Source organism: Drosophila yakuba, chromosome 3L (genome assembly GCF_016746365.2).
Source record: "Drosophila yakuba strain Tai18E2 chromosome 3L, Prin_Dyak_Tai18E2_2.1, whole genome shotgun sequence".
NCBI lineage: Eukaryota > Metazoa > Arthropoda > Insecta > Diptera > Drosophilidae > Drosophila > Drosophila yakuba.
In genome coordinates this window covers 21,374,525-21,397,324 of record NC_052529.2, presented here as the reverse complement: position 1 = coordinate 21,397,324, position 22,800 = coordinate 21,374,525, and the positions used below count along the sequence as shown (strand labels likewise).

The 22,800-nt window shown below is 43.5% G+C and overlaps 2 protein-coding genes across 2 annotated transcripts in view; both read right to left on the bottom strand.

Annotated features, from left to right (window-relative positions):
- Positions 1 to 2,754: 2,754 nt before the first annotated feature.
- LOC6534977 (acanthoscurrin-2) lies at positions 2,755 to 4,818 on the bottom strand. The gene has a single exon (XM_039374883.2). The coding sequence runs from the start codon at positions 4,816 to 4,818 to the stop codon at positions 4,510 to 4,512; it is 309 nt and encodes a 102-aa protein (XP_039230817.1). The 3' UTR covers positions 2,755 to 4,509.
- A 27-nt stretch (positions 4,819 to 4,845) lies between these two features.
- Positions 4,846 to 22,800, bottom strand: part of LOC26535923 (frizzled-2) — a 90,542-nt gene continuing 72,587 nt past the window's right edge. Inside the window, exons 6-7 of the mRNA XM_039374882.2 lie at positions 21,320 to 21,386; positions 4,846 to 7,123 (exon numbers count right to left, since the gene is read on the bottom strand). Coding sequence (XP_039230816.1) covers positions 4,846 to 6,936 — 2,091 coding nt within the window. The 5' untranslated portion in view covers positions 6,937 to 7,123; positions 21,320 to 21,386. The remainder of the gene's footprint in view (positions 7,124 to 21,319; positions 21,387 to 22,800) is intronic.

Sequence of the window (22,800 nt, the reverse complement as noted above, 5' to 3'; positions counted from 1 at the left end):
TATTTCCCCCACTTTTCACCGCTTTCCATGTGCGGCAGGACACGTGCGGAGCTTTTAGCACGTGAGCCATGTGTGTTGTATGCCTGGACAATGGCCGTGTGGCATTTTCAAAAAACCTTTCTCAACAAGTGGAAAGCTTTCAATTTGCTACTAATTAGCGCCTGTCAACTAATTGAATTTTCATGGCCACGGCAGCGGACGGGCACTAATTTTGCTTTTTTGGCAACTCTCGAAAAGTTTCAGCTGCGCTCACTTGCAACCTGTTGACCAGCTTACCCGCCCCCAGAAGGTGGCACCACATTCGTCCTTACTTACCCTTACCCCACATGCTCTCCCTTGCCCTCGCTTGCCGAGCTGCAAGGACCTTGCCTTGCTCTTGAAAACGGCAGCTAGCAAGCGGGAGTCGACTGAAATATTTATGCTCGTAAGGCCGTCGAAGCTATTTGGCTGCACTCCGCTCGCCACTCCGCACTAAAAATAAGTCGGTAAGTAGATATAAGTATAATTCGCGTAAGTTTCGTCTGGCAAGGCAGTCGAAAATTTCCAATTTCAAACTTCGTGCCCTAATACTTTGGCAAGGACATGCGCTAAGGCCTTTATGGAGTGTCCGACAGCAATGGGGGTCTATAATTGAAAAATAATTTAAATAATTGCATTGTGGTCATATCGTGCTATATTCCTTTGGCCAAGGTGTTCATGATCGGCGTTTAAATTGGGAGCTAAACAAATTGTAACCTATTTTGTCAAACAACTTGGATATATTCGTCTTTTGAGTAATAGAGTGCCCTTTCAAATCAAAAAAACTTCGAATTGTAACGACGAATTGCATTGCTGTTTCCAAAGCTGCCTTTAAAAAGCTCTGGAATACCAGTATTTCGAAAACGCGCTTTACTTAAAATAAGTGGTTAAGTACTTTGATTCTAGTGCTAAAATAAGCTCATAAAAGCCCATTTAATCGATAAATTAATTTCCCATGATGCTCAATGTGATGGCTGCATTTGATATTGTTGTCCCCTTACCGTCATGTTTTTAATTTACATTTATTTCTAATGAGGTACAGTGTATAAATGTCAATGGTTTATGTCAAGGATTAGAATTCTACATAGTGGTTCTTGTCACGGAATGTTGCTCATCGGGCTCTGAACTTGGAGTCTCCACATTGAACTGCTTGGCTCATCTTACAGTTAAATCTTGTTTTTCGTAATAGAAGCAGTTTTATTGAAATATACTCGTTACTTATAAAGTAAAATGGCAACACACACAAAGCGCCAAAAACTCCCGCGTCCAATCTTTTGAAAAATGTTTTAATTATACCCATTACTGTGCTGTATCGATTGCTGGCCTCTTGAAGCGTGTTCTATTCCACAAATACCTCTTATTTTATGTCCAGAAAGGTAGTTTAATTCGATACGATCTGAAATCATGGCAGTCAACAAAAGACTACCCAAATGCTAATACTTTAAAGTGAACAATGCTCGGCTCAGCACTCGACCATTTCCGAATCCATTGAGCTGTCTTCCATTGACTATTACAAGAAGCAAGTGCTTTCTGCGCCCATTCCCATAAAAAAAGTGGACATCTTACGTTTAATTTTATTTTATATGGATTTTCTCTTTCAATTACAAATGTATTTAATATTATTGTTGTTGCTGCTGCTTTTTCGTATATTTTGTTGTTGTTAACGCGTTTGATTTTTGCCTTGTGTTGCTGCTGTATTTTTTTATGTGTGCATAAAAATCGTGTCACTTTCAACAACATTATTTCGTTTTTTGATTTGATTAATATTTTTAAAATGCATTTTGTTTGTAAATAAAATAATGTCTGCATGAATTTTTGTTAAAGTATTCTCTTGCCGGTTTTCCTGCGCCGCATCGCTCCATATAAATATGTAGTGTATATATAATTTGCATTTGGTTTTCATTTATTTTATTATTAAATTACATTTCACAAAATACAATTCACAACTACACTTGATGTCAAGTTTCTGGTTTCCGTGCAACTTCAACTGATCCATCAATCACCGCCAGCTTACAATTCTCCTCAATCCTGACCTATCAATCTATAATCCACTCCATTATGAAATATTTTCTTTTAAAATTAAAAATCGTATACATTCGCAAATTGCAATCAATTTCGGTTCATCAATTTAGTAAATTAGTTTTCAATCACAAAAAATTAACAGAAAATGTTTCGAGTTGAGAGTCAAAATTTGCATTATTTATTTTTACACTTTATCATTTCAATTCGTTTGGATTTCCCATTTACGTATATTCGTTACACTCTTTAGCCTTTTCAATTTTGTGTTTATAGATAAAAGCGTTTCCTATGTACGCCTTCAACTAAAGTGGGAGAAATGCGAAAAACCCTTCCGGGGATTCAACTTTCTCTTAGAGAACTAAACTAAACGCTACTAGCTAGCAATATTTCTTTAAGCTTATTAACAACATCAAATAGTACGCGTAAATGGTTGTATTGGATTTGGTTTCTTGTTCAATATGTATTATACGTTTATTAAACATTGTACGTCTTGTAGAGAAATTTGCTAATTAATAATTACTCTTTCTGTTTTTATCCTTTCTGCTTCGGCTTGCTTAACTTGGAGAGCTTCGTTTTAATGATACGTATAAGTGTTTGAGGGATCTTCTCGTGAAAGTGCGTAAAGAAAAAGTCAAACAATAAATAAAGCAATAAAGCAACTAAATAAAAAGTACTTACTTGTCATGCATAATGAAATCATGTTTAAACGAAAGAAAGTAACTCAAAAATGAACTATTTTGTATATTGTTTTATTACAGCTTTAGCATGTTTTTGTTTTGTAAATAGAAGTAGTTATAGTTGCTAAAAACATTACACACATAGTTGCTATATTATATAATTTATAATATAAATTTCATCCCTTCTTCTTTTGTTTCGTATGTGAAATGGTTTGAAATGCTAACAGTTAAATTGTTGCTTTTACCATGTAATATAAATATTAAATTTAAATACAATAGTTTTTAATTCTTGATAGATATTTCGTTTTGCTTTTGCTTGCCGTTCTCTTCGATTTCGTCTACAACTAAGGTTACATTTAATTTAATACTCTTATATAAAAGTTTTAGCTTTATACAATTTTTCTTTTTGCTTCTTTTATAAATGCGTAGAAATGCCTTGCTTCGGCTGCAAAAGTTGGCAATTTTCATTTAATCATTTACTTGAATGGTGAATTCCTCTTTTTGGGTTTTTGTAAAAACTAAATTCAATTTTGAGCTTAAATGCAGAGTTGCTTTTGATGCTGAAATGCATGTTACTATATTATATTTTAGTTTCAGGGACTTTCACATCACCGAACAAAAAAATACGTTTATAAACTAGGCGCGGTTTGAAAATATGTACAAAACTTAGTGTTGGATAATGCCTTAGATTACGTTAAATAATTTACAAATGGTATCTGGCAACACTGAGTGCCTATTCTTTGATAATGCGACAACCCTAAAATCGCAACTAACTTTCTATGGGCATTCGAAGTGTTTCTTTTTCATTTTTTTATTTAATTTTTGTATGCAATCGTTATGTTAAATGTTTACGTTAGGTTAAGGTTAATAGTGTAGTTAGTTTGATTAAAAGTTAGTTGTAATTTCGAAATATGGCTCGTGGCTCTGACTTGGCAGTGTGGGCAGATTCCGCTCGCTACTTTACCCCGATTGCTCTGCGTGGCGGTTATTTAATTTGTTTCGCGTTTCTCAGTCTATTTCGTTGAGGAAGGTGTTTGTGAAAGGGTATAACAACAGAAAACGTGGCAATATGAATATTCAGATAGGAAATCAGTTAATGGCAGGTAGAACAAACGCGCTTCAGCTGGATTCGATCTGTACTTTTTACTGGATACTGGGTAGTATCCTTTCGCTACGCCCAAGCTTTGTGCTCATCTGCTTTTGAAGACAAAGGTTTTTTTGGACTAGAATCTTGTATGCAGATTGGTTCTCTAACACATCTCAAAGGTTATTATTGGTCTTGTTTCCATTTTCAACTCAGAAGCAATTTGGCGGAATTGGAAAAATGTAGACCTATTTACTCAAAAAATTATAATTATAATACAGAATATTACTTCTTTCAGAGTCACAAAATACTTTGTTTGGAATTAATTTTTTGTAAAAGTTTTGGTGCAAAGAACTCAAATCTTTGCATAACAAATAAATGTTAAATCCAGAAAAATAAATGTGTGAATTCCGATTCCGCACAAACCGATGGGAATTGAAAGCAGAAAAACATGAACTGCTCTTGTTGCGCTTTCCACTCGACAATCAAACTACGGCTACTCGAATTAACATGGCATTTCTTCAAAACTTTTGCTAAGGAGGCCCTAACCAAACAGCGGGAGCGAGCGAGATGGGGATGGAGTTTGCGAGCGAGAGCCTAGAAGTGCGAGTGAGACAGAGGCCGGGCGTGCGAGTCGACCAACTTGAGCGGCTACAGCTGGCTAAAACTGCTGGTCGAGACCCAGTGCGCGGTGTCCGGGCGTACCATTAACTATATGGGACCGTAGTCGCTGAGCGCCTGGCCCGGATGCTGGGCACCCGGGCCGCCGGGCAGCGTGACCACCACGGACACGGCCCGCGAGTCGATCACGGAGCCGGGAGCGGTGTTCTGGCCGCCCACTCCGTTGTTGCCATTGCCGTAAACGTTGCCGGGATTGCCGCCGCCCACGCCTCCGCCGGAGGCGCCGTGCATCAGGGTGCCGGGGAGAGGGCCCATGCCGACCGTGCTGCTGCTCATCGCGGTGCCGTGGCCCAGGGTGCCGCCGCCAATGGTGCTACCGCCGCCCCCGCCGCCGCCCATGGTCGATGCTCCCCCCGACTCTCCATGTCATACGTGGCTGGCCGCCGGCTGCTTGAGAACGTGGTGGTGCAGGTGGTGGTGGCTGGTGGAGGCCACCGAGGCTCCTCCCGCCTGGGTGTAGGGCGTGGCCAGCAGGGAGCCCGCCGCCGAGCCCACGGGCATGCCCATTCCAGATCCGGCATAGGGATGCGGGATCGGAGGACGCTGCTTGATCAGCGCCTGGTTGGCGCCCGTGCGGTCCGGCGCTCCTAAGAGCCTCCGCCAGAAGCGTCGCCAGCTCTCCAACGTCTTACCGGACCAGATCCACACGCCAGAGGTGATGCCCACGGCCAGGGCCATGAAGTACTTGAGCATCAGGACCGAGTAGAGGGGCTTCTTGCCGGGACCCTTCACCTGGGCACAGGGACAGGCCAGGGCCTTGATCCAGTCCTCGAAGTAGGCTGCCTCGTACAGGTAGCATCCAATAACAATGGTGGCCGGCACCGTGTAGAGCACCGAGAAGATGCCAATCCTGATCATCAGTTTCTCCAGCTTGTCCGCCTTGACGCCAGCTCCAACGCCGCCCTGTTGCTTGATAACCGAACGGATGCGGAAGAGGGACACGAATCCGGCCATCAGGAAGGTGGTGCCAATTACCAGGTAAACGAAGAGCGGGGCAAGCACGAAGGTCTTTAGGTGATCCGGGTTGAGGTTGCCCACATAGCAGATGCCCAGAATGGGATCGCCATCCACCGCCGAGAGCAGGAGGACAGCCACGGACTGGACAGTGGGAATTAGCCAGGCGGCCAGGTGGAAGTACTGTGAGTGCTTGGTGATGGCCTCGTTGCCCCACTTCAGACCAGCGGCCAGAAACCAGGTGAAGCTGAGGATCACCCACCAGATGGAGGAGGCCATGCCAAAAAAGTAGGTGAGCAAGAAGACCAGGGTACAAGAGTGCGGACCCGTGGAGCTTTCCCGGAGCAGCAGGCCGTCGCAGGCGATCTCCTCGTTCTGAAGGAAGTTGCGCGACAGGTAGCCGACGGCCACCATGAAGTAGCAGGCGGAGAGGAAGACAATGGGCCGCTCCGGGTACTTAAACCTTTCGGTGTCGATGATGAATGTGGTTAGGGTCATGAGCGTGCTGCAGAAGCACAGTCCCGACCACAGGGCGATCCAGAGGCCGGCGAAGTCCTTTTCGTCGTTGCTGAAGAAGGGCCCCTTGCACGGAATGCCGCAGTTTGGTACGGCGGCGATCCTTTGGACAGTGAGGTTCATGTACCAGTGGTGTGGATGGTGCATCATGGGCATCTGCGACTGCTGCTGCAGCAGCTGCTCCTTCCCCAGGAAGATGAGTGGGGAGCGGCACGAGCAGCTGCACTCTTTTCCGCTTGCCTTTTCTCCTTGGGGATTTTGGCAGTTTTTTGAATTGCGTCCACGGCATGGCTTCGTTGAGGTGGAACCGCTGCTGCCGCCGGCCCCACTACCACCCGAGCCACTGCCTCCTTGCTTCCGCTTGCCGCCGGAGCCGGAACCGCTGCCAGAGCCACCCGATCCGCCCGAGCTGCCACCGCTGCCCGCCTCCGTGTACGAAGGCTGTTCCATGCACAGATTGTCAGGGTCACCATGAAGGGGCAGGTGCTCGCACGCCATCCTCTCCGGCCACTCAAAGCTGTACTGCTGCATGATGGGTGCGCATCCCGAGCGGGCCCTCTCGCAGACACTGCGGCAAACGGGCAGCGGCTTGTGGTAATCCTCCAGGCAGATGGGCGTGTACATGCTGCACAGGAAGAACTTGAGGTCCGGGGAGCACTTGATCTCCACCAAAGGCCAGAACTGGTGCACCTCCAGGCCCGCTTCATCTTGGGTCTCGTGGTTCATTTCGTTGGGGAAGGATGTCATGTTGTAGCCAATGCCCCGACACATTGGTATAGTGATCTCTTCGCATCGCAGATTGGGGTCCTTGGGTATGGCTGGCACGCCGTATCCGGGGGCAGGACTCGCGTCCAGGCCGTGGCCACCCATGCCCATGCCCATTCCGCCCATGCCGTGATCCGCACTGTGCTGCGGTCCGTCCGCTCGACAGGATGTCAGCAGAAGGGTGAGTCCTAGGATCAGGACCTTCAGTCGGTTGTGTCTCATTTTGTGCGTCTTAGCTTAGTTCGGTTGTGTGACTTGGAACCCCTTGGGCTCTTTCTTTGCTGACCTTCTCTGCGGTTGCACCTCACTCCTCGTGGAGGCACCTCGAGAGCCGGAAAAGCGGGTAGCGTTTCCTTCCAGACACAGCGCAGCGTCAAATCGTCAACGCTCGACAAACGGCGTGGTCTAACTGCAATTAAAAACGAAAATCAAATTAGTTTTACTATTCAATATATTTAGTAACTTTCCAGTAAGATTTTATATAAAAACTTATTTAGGAAATAGGAATATTAAGAGCGTTACAAAATCTGTTTAAAGTGGGAATGCCAAACTTCGACAACAAATTGTAGATTTATTTTTAACCAAGCTATCATGTTTATAAATTATCACATGGTTTTCACGTTACGAATTTATGATCATTAAATCCCCATGCTGATAGGAAATCTAGATCCTGATAGTGTTTCTTTTCAGCTAGCACATGTTGCACTGATATTAGTGAAATTATTTGTAGCTTCTACCGATCCGACTGCCGAAAATCAACTGATTTCCTGATTTTCTAATCACCATTTTCCAACAGACGTCACATGGAGCAAGAGAGACGGACACTGTCGTTATGGTGGATCGCTGATGAGGCGGCGACAAGTTGCAACTGCTCTTTCCTGTTTCTGTTTCTGATTCGCTCCCTGGAGAACTTTCGCGCTTCATTTGTTTCAATTGAGCGCGGCGACACTTGGACGACATGTCCATGTCACATGTCAAGCACTCGAGCTCTCGAGCACTTCACCCACCCGCCACCCCGGTTTCCCGATCCCCCACTCCTTCCCTACCCGCTCATATAGAGTGTCAACCCTTCCGCCAATATTTGCTGACGCTTCAGGGCTGTCCCTTCCATGCTGGTGATTCTGATTCCGATTCTGGAACTGCTGCTGACCAAGAGGAGCATCAATCAAAATCAGTGAGTTTTATTAAATTTGACGGGCTCTGATGGCTGCAAGCGCATGGCTTTAGTGCACATAAAGAAAAATTACTTGCAACACCGATTTAACAACTACAAAGTATGTTAGAACATTCAATGTTATCTATGTTTTAAGAGCTTCAAATTATTAAATTCTAGCACTTTAGGCCCAACATTTTTCTCAGTGTGTGCTTGATAAAAGTGTTTGCTTTGGTTTTCCAACTCAAGAAGGGTGTGAAACACTGATGGATTGGATGTGATGAGGCAGAAATTAATTCAAGACAATTGCTCACTTGAAACGCAGTCAAAATGGAGGCTGCAAAGCCACCCATCAAGTTGGCTCTCTACCCATCATTGACTGGGGCAATGAATGTTATTTTATACGGTTGACACCTTTTTTGGGGGAATAACTGCGGGATGGCAGCTGGCAATATCGATATATCGATGTCAGCGGTTTGTGGTCAAGTCAACTAGCAGCTGCTAGCTGCTAGCTGCTCCAGAAGCGAAGATACTTCGAGATACCAAAAATTGACAGCTGGACGGCCTGAAGTGAAGGGCAATTTACTCGCCAGCAGCTTCTGCGCGCTCAAAGTCACGAAATTTATCTACGAGATACAGTTTTTAGCAAGTGTCAAGTGACACACATAGTTGCGGCTTTGCGGCCAGCTTCAGTTTCAGTTTGGGATCTCAGCTGCGTGTGGTCCAAGGAAAAGCAGCAGCTTTAAAGAGCTTTACAGCCAGTTTGCAGTTCGTAGCTCTTGGCTCTTTCGAAAACTGTCAACAACAGCTGCAAATAAAACATAGTCGCACTTCCCACGTCCCACGTCCCACGTCCCACTACCCACTTTACACTTTAAGCCCCAACTCCTTTGTTCGGCGCTGAAAGTCCTTCCATTGTTTTTCTGAATGAATGACATTTTAATTAATAACATTTGTGTGCGTTAGTCGGCGGTGTCCATCACAATTTCGCCCCAAACCCATTTCCCGACCGATACAACCCCGAAAATAAGTTGCCGAGTGCGGCTCTCACTGAAACATTTTTCGTGTTAAAATGTTTGCCGAGCACTTCAAAATAATTAAGTAAATACGCCACGGAAAATGTTTCTAGGACAGCGCGTGGGCGGAGCGAAAGCCAAAGTGTTGAGATTACAACTCGAGGGTAGCGCCAAAAATAAACGTTGAAATCCAATATCGAAATGTGGGCACCAGGCAATCGGATCGTGAGAAACAATGCCAGGCGTGAGTCGGCTATCGATTACAGTGAATACTATTCTGAATACATTCTGCACACTCCGTTGAGATGGAGGCGTCCATGGGTTGTGGTGATGCTTTCGCAATATGTATTCTCCTACTCAAATGACAAACTCAGCACACGGAAATCGAAGTGGCATTAGGAACTGACATAAGTGAAGGCTGTTGGGTGGTTAGGGGTAGCTAAACTATATTAAAATTATTTCTATTCGCAAAACAAAGTCAAATCTTAGTCATAGTGCTCGGAAAGCATCTGCTAAATAAATTCCAAGCTATCCTTTAAGCACAAGGATAATTGAAAATAATCGCTTAGACATGGTGGATTCAATTTATGCGTGGTTTCCAAAGTTGAAACTCCTTCAGGTGTCTGGATAACATTTAAATTAGCAATGTAAAACCACGTGAAGTACATCCCAATAGCAAAAATTAACATTTTTCCTGCCACTTCGACAGCAATCTCTTTTCGCAACCGAGAGTGAAAATTAGCCATAAGCCGAAACAATGCGACAATCACCGAACGGATGGAGGGAAAAGTCTAATTGGTTTGGCCGAGCCAGGAAAATCATATTGAAATGCAGCGAACGTGACTGAAATGGCAGACCGGACCCCGGACCAGAGCCGAATGGAGATGGAAATGGAAAAGAGCAGAAACGAGCAGAAAAGAAAATGCGTACATGTGTTTGGATATGGAAAAGCCACGTTCACAACGGCTTCCACATTTGGCCAGAAGTAAGAAGAGAATGGTGGTGTTGCGCTTTGTTGTGCCCCGAAAGCAAAGCAACTTGCTCCGGTTATTAAAGCCTCAAGTGGCTGGACTCATGTACTTGGGATCTTGGGCTCCTTTCTGGCCCGACCCTGTGTTCTGATTGCCGGCCAACAACTAGCACTAATAGGTGGCTGCGATGTGTTCATGGGAAATGGCCTGGAAATAATAGCAAACGTGCTTCTCCCGAGTAGAAAAAAGCAGCAGCAGAATGCATAAATATTATTTTTAATAGAGAAAAATGTCTCAAGTGGCGGTGACGAATGGAATGGATCGCTTCTCTGCGTTGCGTTGCGTTTCCCGCAGACTGCGTTTCTCCGATTCTTCGATTCTCCGAGTGGTGACCAAATGTTTGTATTTGGCCGATCGACTGGGCCCTGTTTGCTTAATGATTCGTTGTCTCTCACCCAGCGTATTTAGTGCAGACTCATATTGTTTATTTAATTGTTAACAAGCGTGCGGCTCAGACGCTACAAGCTCGTTACGAGTAACAAATTATTACTGCATGGTTTTTTGCCAATCATTCCGCTGGAAGAATTTATACAAAATCACGCTGCCAGCCAGTCTCAACGATGTTGGCTCAAGCTCTCCACTTCACCACTTCTCTACTTCTTCAGATCCCTAGCTCTCGACTGGCTCGAAGATCTGGCTCTGAGTTTCTTGGCCATGTTTGCCAAAGACTTGACAATGCAGAGATGTGGGGGAAAACAGAGAGAGATATAGAGAGAGATATACCCGATCCCCTGACCGATCGGTGAATGGCTGCGCTTCAATGCACTAAAGAGGTCGTCGGGCGGAAGCTGTTACCAAAGTTGGTAGCTTGGCAGCAACATGGGCAAAACGGCCAAAGAAAATCAACTACAACGTCGTGTTGTCGGCGGCGACAACCTGACTGTTTTAATTAAACAAACAAGCCAAAGACACGACGGGAAGACGACACCGATGAGCAAATAAGTAGCAAGTGTTGCTGGCTCCTCAAAGTACAGTCGACACCCATGGCAAACAAACCACTCGCACAAGGTGTGGATTTCCAAGAAGGTGGGAATCTCCAAGCGAGTCGAGTCTCGAAGGAATGATCCCAAAATTCTGAGAATCTAAAAACATGTTATATCATTTCAAGGTTGATTAAAAATGAATGGGTCTACTTTGTGTTAATTTATCTAAATGTTTACCCAAAACAACTAAAGCAAATCTTAACTAAAATCCTTAAAGAATGTATATGTCTGTAATGTATACTCTGGTTTAAGGTATAAGCGGCCTGAATCGCTTTCAAGTACAGTTTACTCAGAGTCACTAAAACCGCGGCGGAAGTAAGTCCGGCATTCAACTCAAGATAATGTTGATGAGCAATTAACCAAACAATGACCGAGGCGTACCGAACCTATCCGAAACCAGCATCGATGGGAAGAAAAGAGAATGCTAATCGATAACTTATCGCCTCGATGGGGGCAATCAATCAATCAAAGGCAAAAAAGCCCCGTCAAAGAAGAGGTCTTCATACAAAACGGCTCCAAATCGCTGTTCGTGGACCTGGGAAAAGTGCGGAAAAAAGGGCTGGCGGGGGGAGCAAGGAGCGGAACGCGGAAAAGCCAAAAAAGGAAAACTTGCCAACCACAAAGCACTTAAACTTTCTAAGGGGAGGTATTTCCTCTTTACTTTTTCGGGGCATCCCCTCGGCCCACCGCAGTTGCAGTGCAGAAAGAAGCGTTGAAGCAGCAGCAACAAACTCGAAGGGCTCCCAGGTGCAACAGTCAACCCGAATGCCACCCAAACCCCCTCCCACGGTGGCCTTGGCCAAAGCAAACCGCGAAAATCAATTGAAAAACTCGCCGTGAAAAGCGGGGGGAAAATGGAGCGGGGTCGCGGTCGGGGCGCAGTTGAAGGTGAGGCGGGGCGGGGAAAACAGTAAAACAGGAGCAGGAGCAGGAGCAACTGTTTGCCTTGTTGGCGGCGGCATCAAAAAGCGCGTAGCGGCGCAAAATGAAAACAGTTTGTCGACACGGTAGGTTCAGGTCAGAGAGAGAGAGAGAGAGAGAGAGAGCGACAGGAGGGAGACGGCGAATGGAGAAGTTTTTATTTCCAACCAGGGGATTTTCCACACAAAGTCAATGCAGACAAGTTCCATGACCTTACAAACGCAGCGAGTTCAAATGGGGAAAACGGCAAAAAGGGCTGCGGAAAAGGGGGAAAATGGAAAAGCGGGGGTTCCTACGAGCTTTTCCCCGAGGAGCTTTGTCAACGTAATAAACACAAAACTGGCTCAAGATTTTTGCGCGTCCGCCCATTAAAATCATTGACATTTAAACGTGTTTTCATTTTGTTTTTTTAGCCACGCTGTTTTTTCTGTCACACTTTTGCAACATTTTTTTTAAAAGCTGGCTTGAAGCACTCTTTCCTACGATTTCGCCCTTTGATGTTCGGCTGCTTTTGTTGCTTTGTGAAAGTTTTAGCAGAATGCAAATTGTTTGTGCATGTGGCCCATCATTAAATGCTTTTTTGCATAGTTCTTTTTTTTGCTTTATTTTTTAGTCCGTGCTTAACCACTGTGAGTCCTCTGACTTTACAATTAAGTTTTAATTAAGTGGACACCGCCCGACTGCTGAGTATGCATCTATCTCATTTTCCACTGCCCTCATACTCTGGAGACTTCATTTGGGTCCATTGATGGATTGTGCCAAATGCAGGAGTAACAGATCCTCAGAGATCGGGCAAATCCGGTGGGCACTTTACGCAAAACGATTTGCAAATGTCAAACAGTTCCTGCATATTTTCGATAACCACCCTTAACCCCTAAGGAAGTGTAGAAGGGAGGGGTGGTGTCCTTTCGAGGGGTTGATTTCGCCGTTTAGGGTTCTCTATTATTGAATATTTCTTGTCCTTGTTATTTTTTTGCCGTTGTCCTTGTTAGTGCTAGACTCTTACTGCGGACTAAATGACACCGCAGAAAGCGAGTGGAACAGCAAAAAGGACAAAGTCAGAGGGTTGGCATTGCACTGAAACAATTTTTATTTATTTTAAAAACCTCTTATACATTTTAGGGATTTGTAAACAACATGCAAATGCATATTCTTTTTTAACCATCTCTAGGATTGTAGAGCTGAGTCTCTGTGTATCATTGATCCTCAAATATTACCTTTAAAACATTTTTTTTTCTGTGCAAAGTGCGAGAGTTGCCGGCGAAACAAAAACATGGAAATAAAATTAAATTTCCGATTTTAGCCCCGTTTCCTTGGTCCTCGCAAATTTTGCTAATAACAAGACAAAAGTGCAGCTGCCGCTGAGAGGGGAAGGGTGCTTTGGGGGGTGTGAACTGTCGGCTGGCTGACTAAATACAAAAGAGTGTCAAGTGTCTTCCCTGCCAAAAGGCAAAAAAAAAAGCAGAAAAACATGCAAGTCCTGCATGTGTGGGTGGTTGTCCTGTTGGCAGATTTTATTTTCCATTTCAAATTTTGCAGAATGAGCAAGCGTTTTTATTTTGACAGTTGTTGCCACTCCCCTGCTCTTAGCATACTTTTGGGGGAGAAGAAAACAATTAAAAACGAATTGCCTTGCATTCCCGTTCCCGTTCCCATTTCCATTGCCATTTCCACTTCCGTTTCCCCTACGACAATGGAAACACAAAAAGGGAATTTTGCGGGGGACAAATTAAATATCCCAAGGAATACAAAAAATACAAGTACATATATATAATTTTTGTTGCTCCAGGATGTGGCACATTTATAAAATAACATTTTTTCTGGCCGAAAAAAAGGAGTGGAGGGGTTTTATGATGCAACTTTAACGCATCATAAAAGTGCGGCGTAAGAGGAACTATAAAAATGTTCATGGCTTTTCCACCAAACGAGGTGTTACAAAGATATATTGAGTGGCGAGCAATGATAATGAGATTTGGGGAAAATATGTAATAAGGAAGTCATTGTGCAGCATACATATTAAATTTTTACGCGAAGCCTTTGAAATAAAATTTAACTGTCAATTTCTAATTAGTTTTTAGCATTTTATTCACTCCACTCCACTCAAACTTTATTTTATTGCTATTTGCATTGGCCCATAAAAACCAGTTGCCTTTCGCCGCTATCGAGTTTCAATTTTTCATATAACAGTCCTCCCTTCCCGAGACATTTACTTTATTGCCATTTGTTGGTTTTCAGCTGTCCAAAAGGAAAATACTGTTATTGCCATTTATCTACGATTTACATTTATGGTCATATTTGATAATCGACCGTTTTATGGCTAATACCGGCGACGGCCTTTTTACACACCGATTTTGTAATAAAAGTAATTGAATCATAAATGCAGCCCGGCTACTAAAAAAGAAATATGCTGATGTTCGCTGATGGAAAGCTAATTGAAACACCGGGAAATGCCAGGAATAGGTGGCTTTACGACTGTCGTCGCGTTGTCTGTGGTGGCTGTTTTATTTTTACGGCAATTAAAGGGAACCGCAGTAAAAAATAACCAACCAACTGCCGGCGACATTGACACACAAAAAAGAAGAAGAAGCGGGAAAAACTATTACGGTAAGAGTTTTCCCGGCTGTTGTGACACATGCAATAAAAACGATTTTTATGGTCATTCGAAAGCGTCAAGAGGGCAAGGAGACCCCAAAAGCACACACACAAGCGCACACATAACACAACACCACACACACACACTAATACATTCCGGCATGAATGATGCATGTTATGTCTGAAGTTCTAGGTTGACAATTTAGCATGTCTCTGGTTGTACTGCTCCTCATGGGGGCCAAACTTGCTCCCCATCTCGGCGTACAAACATTTTTAGTGCCCTTTGTTGTCGGCTAACAACCACGTGCCGTCTCCCTCGCACACCCGCACACCCGCACACAAACACACACACGGGTATTAATTAATGTCAGTGTGGAAATTAAGTGAAATATATCTGCAACATGCGCCCGGAAAATGCGAGGATGTTCCGTAGCAGCGATGCTTGTTGTGTGACAAAATGCCGCTGACATGGATAATTAATGGTGAGCTACGAGGTGGGGAGTTGAGGATACATCGGTGACATAGGGCCCGGGATCGTGGTCGTGTGTGTGACCCCCGCCTGCGGAAGGTGCTTAATTGCTGGGCTGGGTCAGAGTCAGGGCAGTGGATATTCCACAGCAGCACTTTTAATTAAGTACTAAGCTCATTTCGCTTCAAACAATAGTTTACTCACGAAAGTAAGACTCCTTTGTATCGGGCATCGGAAGGCAAATGTTATTGATATATGTGTACGGGGATAATAAAGAGAGAAAATCAATATTCAAACATTTCTCAATGATAAAGTGGAGGCGCCATAATTTACGATTTGTTTGCTTTGACCGAATTTTCGGAACTAATTCACAGACATCAGTATTATTTATTTACGAGTCGCCAACGCGAATTGGCATCATTTGGGTACTCGATGGTTAGCAATTAATTTATGCAATTTAATGCAAGGCAAACAACGCTTCTCATGGCTCATAAATTGCCATTTTTAGAGTTGCGGCCTGCCAAAAAGGATTTTTATTTATTTGTTTCACCCAGGCACTTTTGCAGTAGTTTGCATGCTTTTTGACTTTGAATATTGTGCGTTGTGTGTGGGCAATTTGACGTCTCGATGTCTGGTTTCCATTTCAATGCTATAAATTTGTCGCTGCTCTCGCTCTATTTTCATGCTTCCCTGCGCTGCTCTTTCGATATTACGCATACGCCTAGGGGGCCCGCCATCCTGGTGGGTGGCTGGTGGCTCTTCCTCCGCCTGGCATTGATTTTTATGTTTGTTTGTCGCCGCTGCCTCCCCATATTCCTTGGTTTCTTCTTTTTGGCTTGCTTTGTATTACATGTATATGTTTTTTGCCTTTTTTTCTGTTTTTTCCCCATTTTTTCCCGTATTTTTCTGTATTTTCCTCTCGTATTTAATGGCATTTCTAGCTTGGTTTATTTTGTTGGCATGCGTGCGCGACCCGACGCCCAGCGATAAACACGCGGCAGCCACTGTCGCCGGTTTGCCTGCCTTCCATTTTCCCCATTTTACCCATTTTCCCCGTTTTCCGATTGTCCCGCTTTTACCCCCTTCTCCCTCATTTTCTATGTGTCTCTGGCATGCGTTTAAGTTTTCAGTTAATGGCTTTTAATGGCATTGCTGCTGCGTTTGCTTTTCTTGGCTCTCTTGTAAAAATGTTAAATAAATAACAAAATCAATTAGTTGCGTAAATTTTGTGTGTCCAAATCGAACAAAATGAGTTCGATCAATAGACGCAAGATTTCAATGGAATGCCATAAAAATACTTAATTCCGCCATTGGCGCAAAAGACTTATGCCAGCGGTGAAATTTGTGCTTAAAACCACCTTTAATTTTAATAAAAACGACATTTATAAATGCCGGGCACAGATAAACCATTCAAATAAATAATAATAAACACATCCATTTATCGTCCGCACATTTGTCAGGCCACCGAGTATCGTTTAGAAATCTGATTAATTTACCAACTCAAATGTAGGCGAATGACATTCTATAAATACCGACCACAAACATTGGTTGCTCCGCCCCGGACACATATTTCCAAATATTTTCCAACTAATTTAGCACCCTCTTGAAGTCATAAAGTTGCAGTCCAATTCCGAATCGAATGGAAATGCATAAACCAATGCGAGACCACAAATTATCAAATTCAATCTACGTATACATGGCATATATACTTAGTGTACGAGTATATGAATGTGGATGGAAATCTGAAATGCGAGGCACATGTCCCAGGCAGTCGTCTTTCCCCCGGGCTCTTGGCTTTGGGCTCTTGGCTGTTGGCTGTTGGATTTCAGCCTTCGGCTAGGGGAATTTCAATGAGGCATCTCGCATCTCGGCGACTTCGGCGTCTTCGGCTGCTCTGGGTCTTGTTTATAATTTATGGCGCTGTGGCTAATGGCCAAATTGCCCATAACAATAATTTGCATGCAAGCGCTTCCAGCTTTGACTAATTTCTTTTGGCCAGGCACATGGAAATCTTATCGATGCACAAGCTGCTGCTCTGCCAGTCATATATCACTCCATATCAATATCAATATCGGTCAAAGGAAATAGTGAGAGCGAGCAGAAAAATCGAAAAACAATTTACAACAATTGCTTAATTGAAACGCCAGGGCCACTGTAGAATTTAAATTTATGAAAGCATCAGGCCCCAAATCGAACAAAATCATAAATAAATCGCGGGCTTATCAGCGTTTTTTGTTTGTGGCACTTTGTGGCATTTCAAAGGGAAAATGCCGCCACCCTAAAAGTTCGAAAGTGGACAGCACATGACTCTTGATACGGATCCGAATTCCGATTTCTAGCTGATAGATGAACTTTGTACCCTGCGTATCAACCGTTGCTGTCATTCAGCTTTCATATTCTGAAACTCAAATATTCGGGAATATCAGGGAAGAGTCAGTCAGGTCAAGTTTTCCGCGATAGGCGCATGTTAATATTCTACATTGAAAATTTCATGCAACTTTATGTTGACTTTCATTTACTGAACGCGCTATAGAGAATATGCCTACGCAAAGTTGTTCGCATACTTTGTAGATTTGATTGACAGACAAACCAACTTGGGTATCAGACTGCTATATAAATAGAAGAAATAGAAGAAAGGGTGTGACATGGTTTATGTTCCAACTTTAAATTCAAGAATCCTTCATTCTATATGCTTCAACTCTCAATTTTTTCCAGTGCAGCAGCGGTAGGTAGCACCGAAGTTTCCCCATTAGCATTTTCATGCCACATATGGCTCGCAAATGTAGAAACAACAGCGAGGCAACTCGACTCAACTTGACTGAACTCCAAACCGATTCCTATACCGATTCCTATTCCGACTCAAAGCCAGACAATGGGCCTGCGGGACGTGCAACTGGGCCTAGAAGCACTCGTACTTCCCCCAGAGTTTTATACGAGTTTTTCGTAGGCGTAACATGTGTGGCATAAACAAAGAAGAGAAGCGGACGGAAAATATCAACCGATATTCGCATGTACATGCCAGTATGCAAAGGGCGGAGGAAGGCGTGAAACTGTTGATAGTCTATTGCACTTTTTCCTTCGTTCTGTTTGTGTTATTCCTTTTTATGGTCGTGCAATAAAAATATTTACGACTCCAAAGCGCCAAATATATAGGGAAATTGTTTGAACCGGCGGTGGGGTGAAGTTGGGGGCTGGGCACCGCCGGAGGGTTAATAAAATGTTGCACTTGTAACAAGAAATTGAAGTTGCAAATCGGTTACAATTGGCTGGGGGAATATGTTTCTATTTTATTTTAAACGCAGATGGAAAACGATACCGTGAGCAGATAAAACTGAAAAACTGAGTTAGAATTTAGAAATAAAACCTTGTGTTGGGTTTTGATTTGCCAGAGGACTGAAACTTTATAATAAAAACTAAAAGTCTCGAAAAGTGAATGTTGTTGAATGGAGTTTTTCTCTATTCAATAAACTCCCTTTAACGCTTTAATATCCCTCTGGTCTCAGTTCAAGGAAATCAAATGAGCTGAACAACACAAATAATGTAAATGAGCAGCATTTTTTGGGGGGAAATTCGCTACAGAGGAAGTGGGATCCAATGAACTCTTGGTATGCTGCAGATGCAGATGCATCTGCATTCTGAGTTCTCGATTCTGCATTCTCCATTCTCTGCACTCGGCATCTCGACAGTCGCTTTCAAAATAGCTCGGCCCACATGATTTCCCCGACCAGCTCTAGCAGTTTTTCCACGATTTTCCACCCAACTCCCACTGCAAAGTACAGCCGCTTGGCTGCAATCAACGCACTTGTTCCTGTTTTTCTTTCTTCTCGGGGAAACGCTGCTGCTGCTGCCTCTACTGCTGCTGTTGATTCCCTGTTATTGTTGTAAACTATTTATGCGTTTCGAAGTTTATTTGAAACACGAACAGCAACACAGGAATTCCCTGCATGGCATTTCAAATGCTGTTCGAGATTCCTGTTCCTATTCCAATTCCAATTCCCATTTCTCGACTTCAGCTTCTGTGGATCTTTGTTCAGCTCCAGCTTCTGCTGCTGCTGCTGTTTGTTGATTTTATGAACTGTTTTTCTTGCTTCACTTGCTCTCAGTTGGGTGCCCTCCGGCCACATATGGTCACCTTAATTTTCCACGGGGACGGGCGGGGTTTTGTTGCATCAAATAATTTATGCCTTTTTCCCTGGGCTCTTGGTTTATTTGGTTTATTTTTCCAAGCGCATTTCAACAGCCCGAGCAATCAGCGCGTGTTTTTCGGGCAGGAAACGGCACGAAGGGATGTCGAATGAACTGGGCTGATGTGGCACTCCAGTCCGCTCCAGCCTCCTCCACTCAACGGGTGGTTTCACTGTGGGCCTGCCCTCCTCCTCGCGGCGCGTGATTCGCCTTAGGTGGATGCCCACTGTTGTTTACACTGACGCCATTGCCGACGTGCCATAAAAGTTGAGTTCAATCGAATTGAATTACAGGGGCAATTGTGGGACCGAAAGGTGCAAACTGATTTGGGCAAACGATTCTGTTTAACCGAAGTTCTAGTTGCCGTCAAGTTCAGTTATCCATGTATCTATCGTATATATAGATTTAGTTTTCTTTTGGATAGAACAGTTTTCATAAGTTATATTACTAAGTGCCTTTTCTTGGATAACAGAGGCACTCAATCAATAAATGATTAATCTTTCCTGTATCACTAGTGCACCGCTAACGCATTCCTATTGTTCCCTAACCCATAAATATCATAACAATTTCTGTATCGAATCCCCAACCAACCGAAACCCATACCAAGGCAGATCCCTGACTGCACTGGCATTTCTAATGAACTCAGCCCATGGCTACACGGAATATATACACATTTCACCAACGAGCTGGCACCGAGAATATGAATATATCTTTAGAACATTGATTGACTGCTCGACATGATCGACGTGATCATCGCGAGGGAGTAGTTGGTGGGGAAAAAGAAAGAAGACTAGGGATATGGCTGCCTGCCGTCTACAATTATAATTCAATTAACCGAGTAATTCCATCTTTCTCTATGCGAGTTGAGCGCCACATGCTGCGAAGGGAGACGTTGCATGTTTGGCATATTAAATTAGTTATTTGTAAGCTCAAGCAAACGCGTTGTAAACAAAAAACAGAGAAGGCAGACGGGGAAGATCGAGCGAACGGATTGAGAATGATGATGTGTCATTGCAGTATGTTTGCCCATCTGGCCGAATCAATGTTTGTATTTATGGAAATATTCTCATGTTTTAATTACGAGAACATTTCGAAATGTCTCGCATAACAAATGAGCCCTGAACAAACGAAAATAAAACAACAGTGTCTGGAGAAAAAACCACTCCATATCAACAAAAAGCTTCGACAGTTGGCCAGACAAGTTGTGCTGGCGAAAGAGACGGCTGCAGGGCGGCCGAAAGAGACGACGAGATGCTAACTAGACAGAAAGGCTTGTCAGGATATTTTGCATTAAAGCAGCCAAAGGAAATATGAGAGAATGATGGATAGGCAAAGCTGGCAGCCAGATGATGATGACGGCTAAGCAGAGAGAAGGAAAGAAGGAGTCGAGCTGAAGAACTTGGCAACTCAACTGCCGGCAAAAGCAGAAAGAAGTCAACAGCTCGTTAACGTTAAAGTGGCAAAAGATATGCCTGCCCCAAGATTCAGATGCAGCTCTCTCTTTACCGGTCTCTCAACCATGTTCCCATATTCTCCGCTCAAAAGGGTGAGCCAACAATGGGGCAACAAGTCGCGTCTGAAGATGCATCGCCCACGGCAGCCGAAACCAGAAAACCAGGCTCAAACGAAAAGAATAGTCCTACACAGGGGAAAAATTCTGTTGAAGTATCTGAAGATGAATGTAAGAAATTCCAATCGAAGGACAATCATTACAAGTTTTCATTCTGCTGAAGAAGTATAAATGAATGAAGTATAAATTAGGCCAATAAATCGTAATTGAAAGTTACTAGTTACTTTCTCTCTCTGCACCAGGAGATGGCTCGTTTTGAAGAGCAAAATTGGCGTCAAAAAGTAACTGCCGACAACCGCAGACGAAGAGGATGTTTATGATGCTGGATGCCGACTACCAGTGGGTTCCTGCTCCTTGGTTCCTTTGCTCCTTGGTCAATTGCACTGGCCAGGTCACAAATAGAGGGCCCTGGCATTTTGCTCTCCATTGTGCGGCAAACTAAGCGCAATGAAGTAGCCCAGAGGCAAAGTGTTTGGCGGGGGAAAGGTCAAGTTTTCTGCCCTCTTATTTATATTTACGTCTAGCTGGTGTCTTGTTGTAAGCAAAATAGTAGGGAGAACCAAATTACACGGGGCTCCAAGCATTTCAAATAAAAAGACGAAGCCTATTTAAATTCATATATGTATATACAATTTAAAACTACTTTTAAGTTCCAAGCTTTTTTATTAATAATTTATCCACTTACCATTTTTTCCATTCCGTTGGTTTAGCTGCTTTCTGATTGATTTTCTGGTTCATTCGATTCCGCCCAGCTGTAATGAGATGCAAAAAAAAGGGTACGATAAGTTATCTGATAACTGATGATTTTAGATGCAGCTATAAAAGCTTACGCTTGGAAACTTTCATAAAGCGAATTCCCCGCGCGGAGATTTGGAGCATCTCCGAAATTTGCTAATCGTAAAAACGGCCATAAAAAAGTATATAAATCTGGTATAATTAGAATATATAAAAGACCGAATAACTTAATTATGCAATAAGCATTAAATCGGGCTTATGCCAGAAAGTCCGCTGGAAAAAATGGAAATTGGCGACATAATTTACAGGCTGGCCGAAGAGCCACGGAAAGAGTTGCCACAATTTGCGGTCTGAGTTATGTTCTGGGTGCCCGGGCAAATATTAATATTTGGACAATAAATTTGTGGACGGCTAAGGAACAATTGCAGTTGTCTCTGCGGCAGCACTTCAAAAGCATGGAAGCCGCGAAAGAAAAACAGAGGGAAAGCAGCAGCTCCCAAAGAGCAAACAGGAAAAGCCGACGGAATAAGAGAATAAGGGGAAAAGCGTGGGTGGGGCGGAAAATGGAAAATGGCCGGGGGCTTTATCCCTGGGCCTAGCCGAAAGTGGACTACTTTAATCACGCCACGGGATTAAGGGGCCAGACATTCGCCGGATGATGAAGAAGTTGCGTGTGTGCCAATGGAGGAGGCAGCCACTCGCTTACAATTTAATTAACTTTTTTCACTCCCACCATCTTTTTTTATTCCTTATTAAAGAGCGCGCCTTGTTGTTGTTTGCTTTAACGGCACTCTTTGTACATATATTTATGTGTATATGTGTATATATAATGCAAGTTTAATCAGCCAGTGACAAATAAAATGCCGCAGAAGAGGTTGCTGTAACCGTATCTGTGAATGTATCTGTATCTGTATCTGTATCTGTACTTTGTATCTGAAGCTGAAACCGAAACTGCGAGTGTGGGAGTGTCGCAAAAGATTTGCCTAACCAAACCGAGCCAAGAAAACTGAGATAAGTCGGAGGAGCAACAATGCCGCGTATTTGTGGGCCCACAATTCGCCGCCTTTGATTTACCACCTCCGCCGCACAATTGCCAGGTGTAATCTCCGCTGTAACCAATTGCAGATAAAGTTAAGCAAACGACAACAAAATGACAATTTTTTAATTATGAACGTCTGCCTCTATCTTTTGCGTTCTTTGTTTTCTTCTGGCTTGCCTAATTGAGATAGGACTGGAGATCATGGCGAAATGTGGGGAATAGATGTCGTTCTTCTTTTGAAGTTAATTATTTTTTTGTTGTCTAGGTATTACCCATATTAGAAATAGACTGTTTTGCAATTAGTGGGTTCTTAGAATGAACAAGAAAACGATCCAAGAAATATTTATTTAAGAAATATTTATTTATTGATTTATGTCTGTTCCTTCTAAATA

Bases quoted from the DNA above. Each gene is read 5' to 3' on its own strand.
- LOC6534977 (XM_039374883.2), bottom strand. From the start codon at position 4,818: ATGGGCGGCGGCGGGGGCGGCGGTAGCACCATTGGCGGCGGCACCCTG.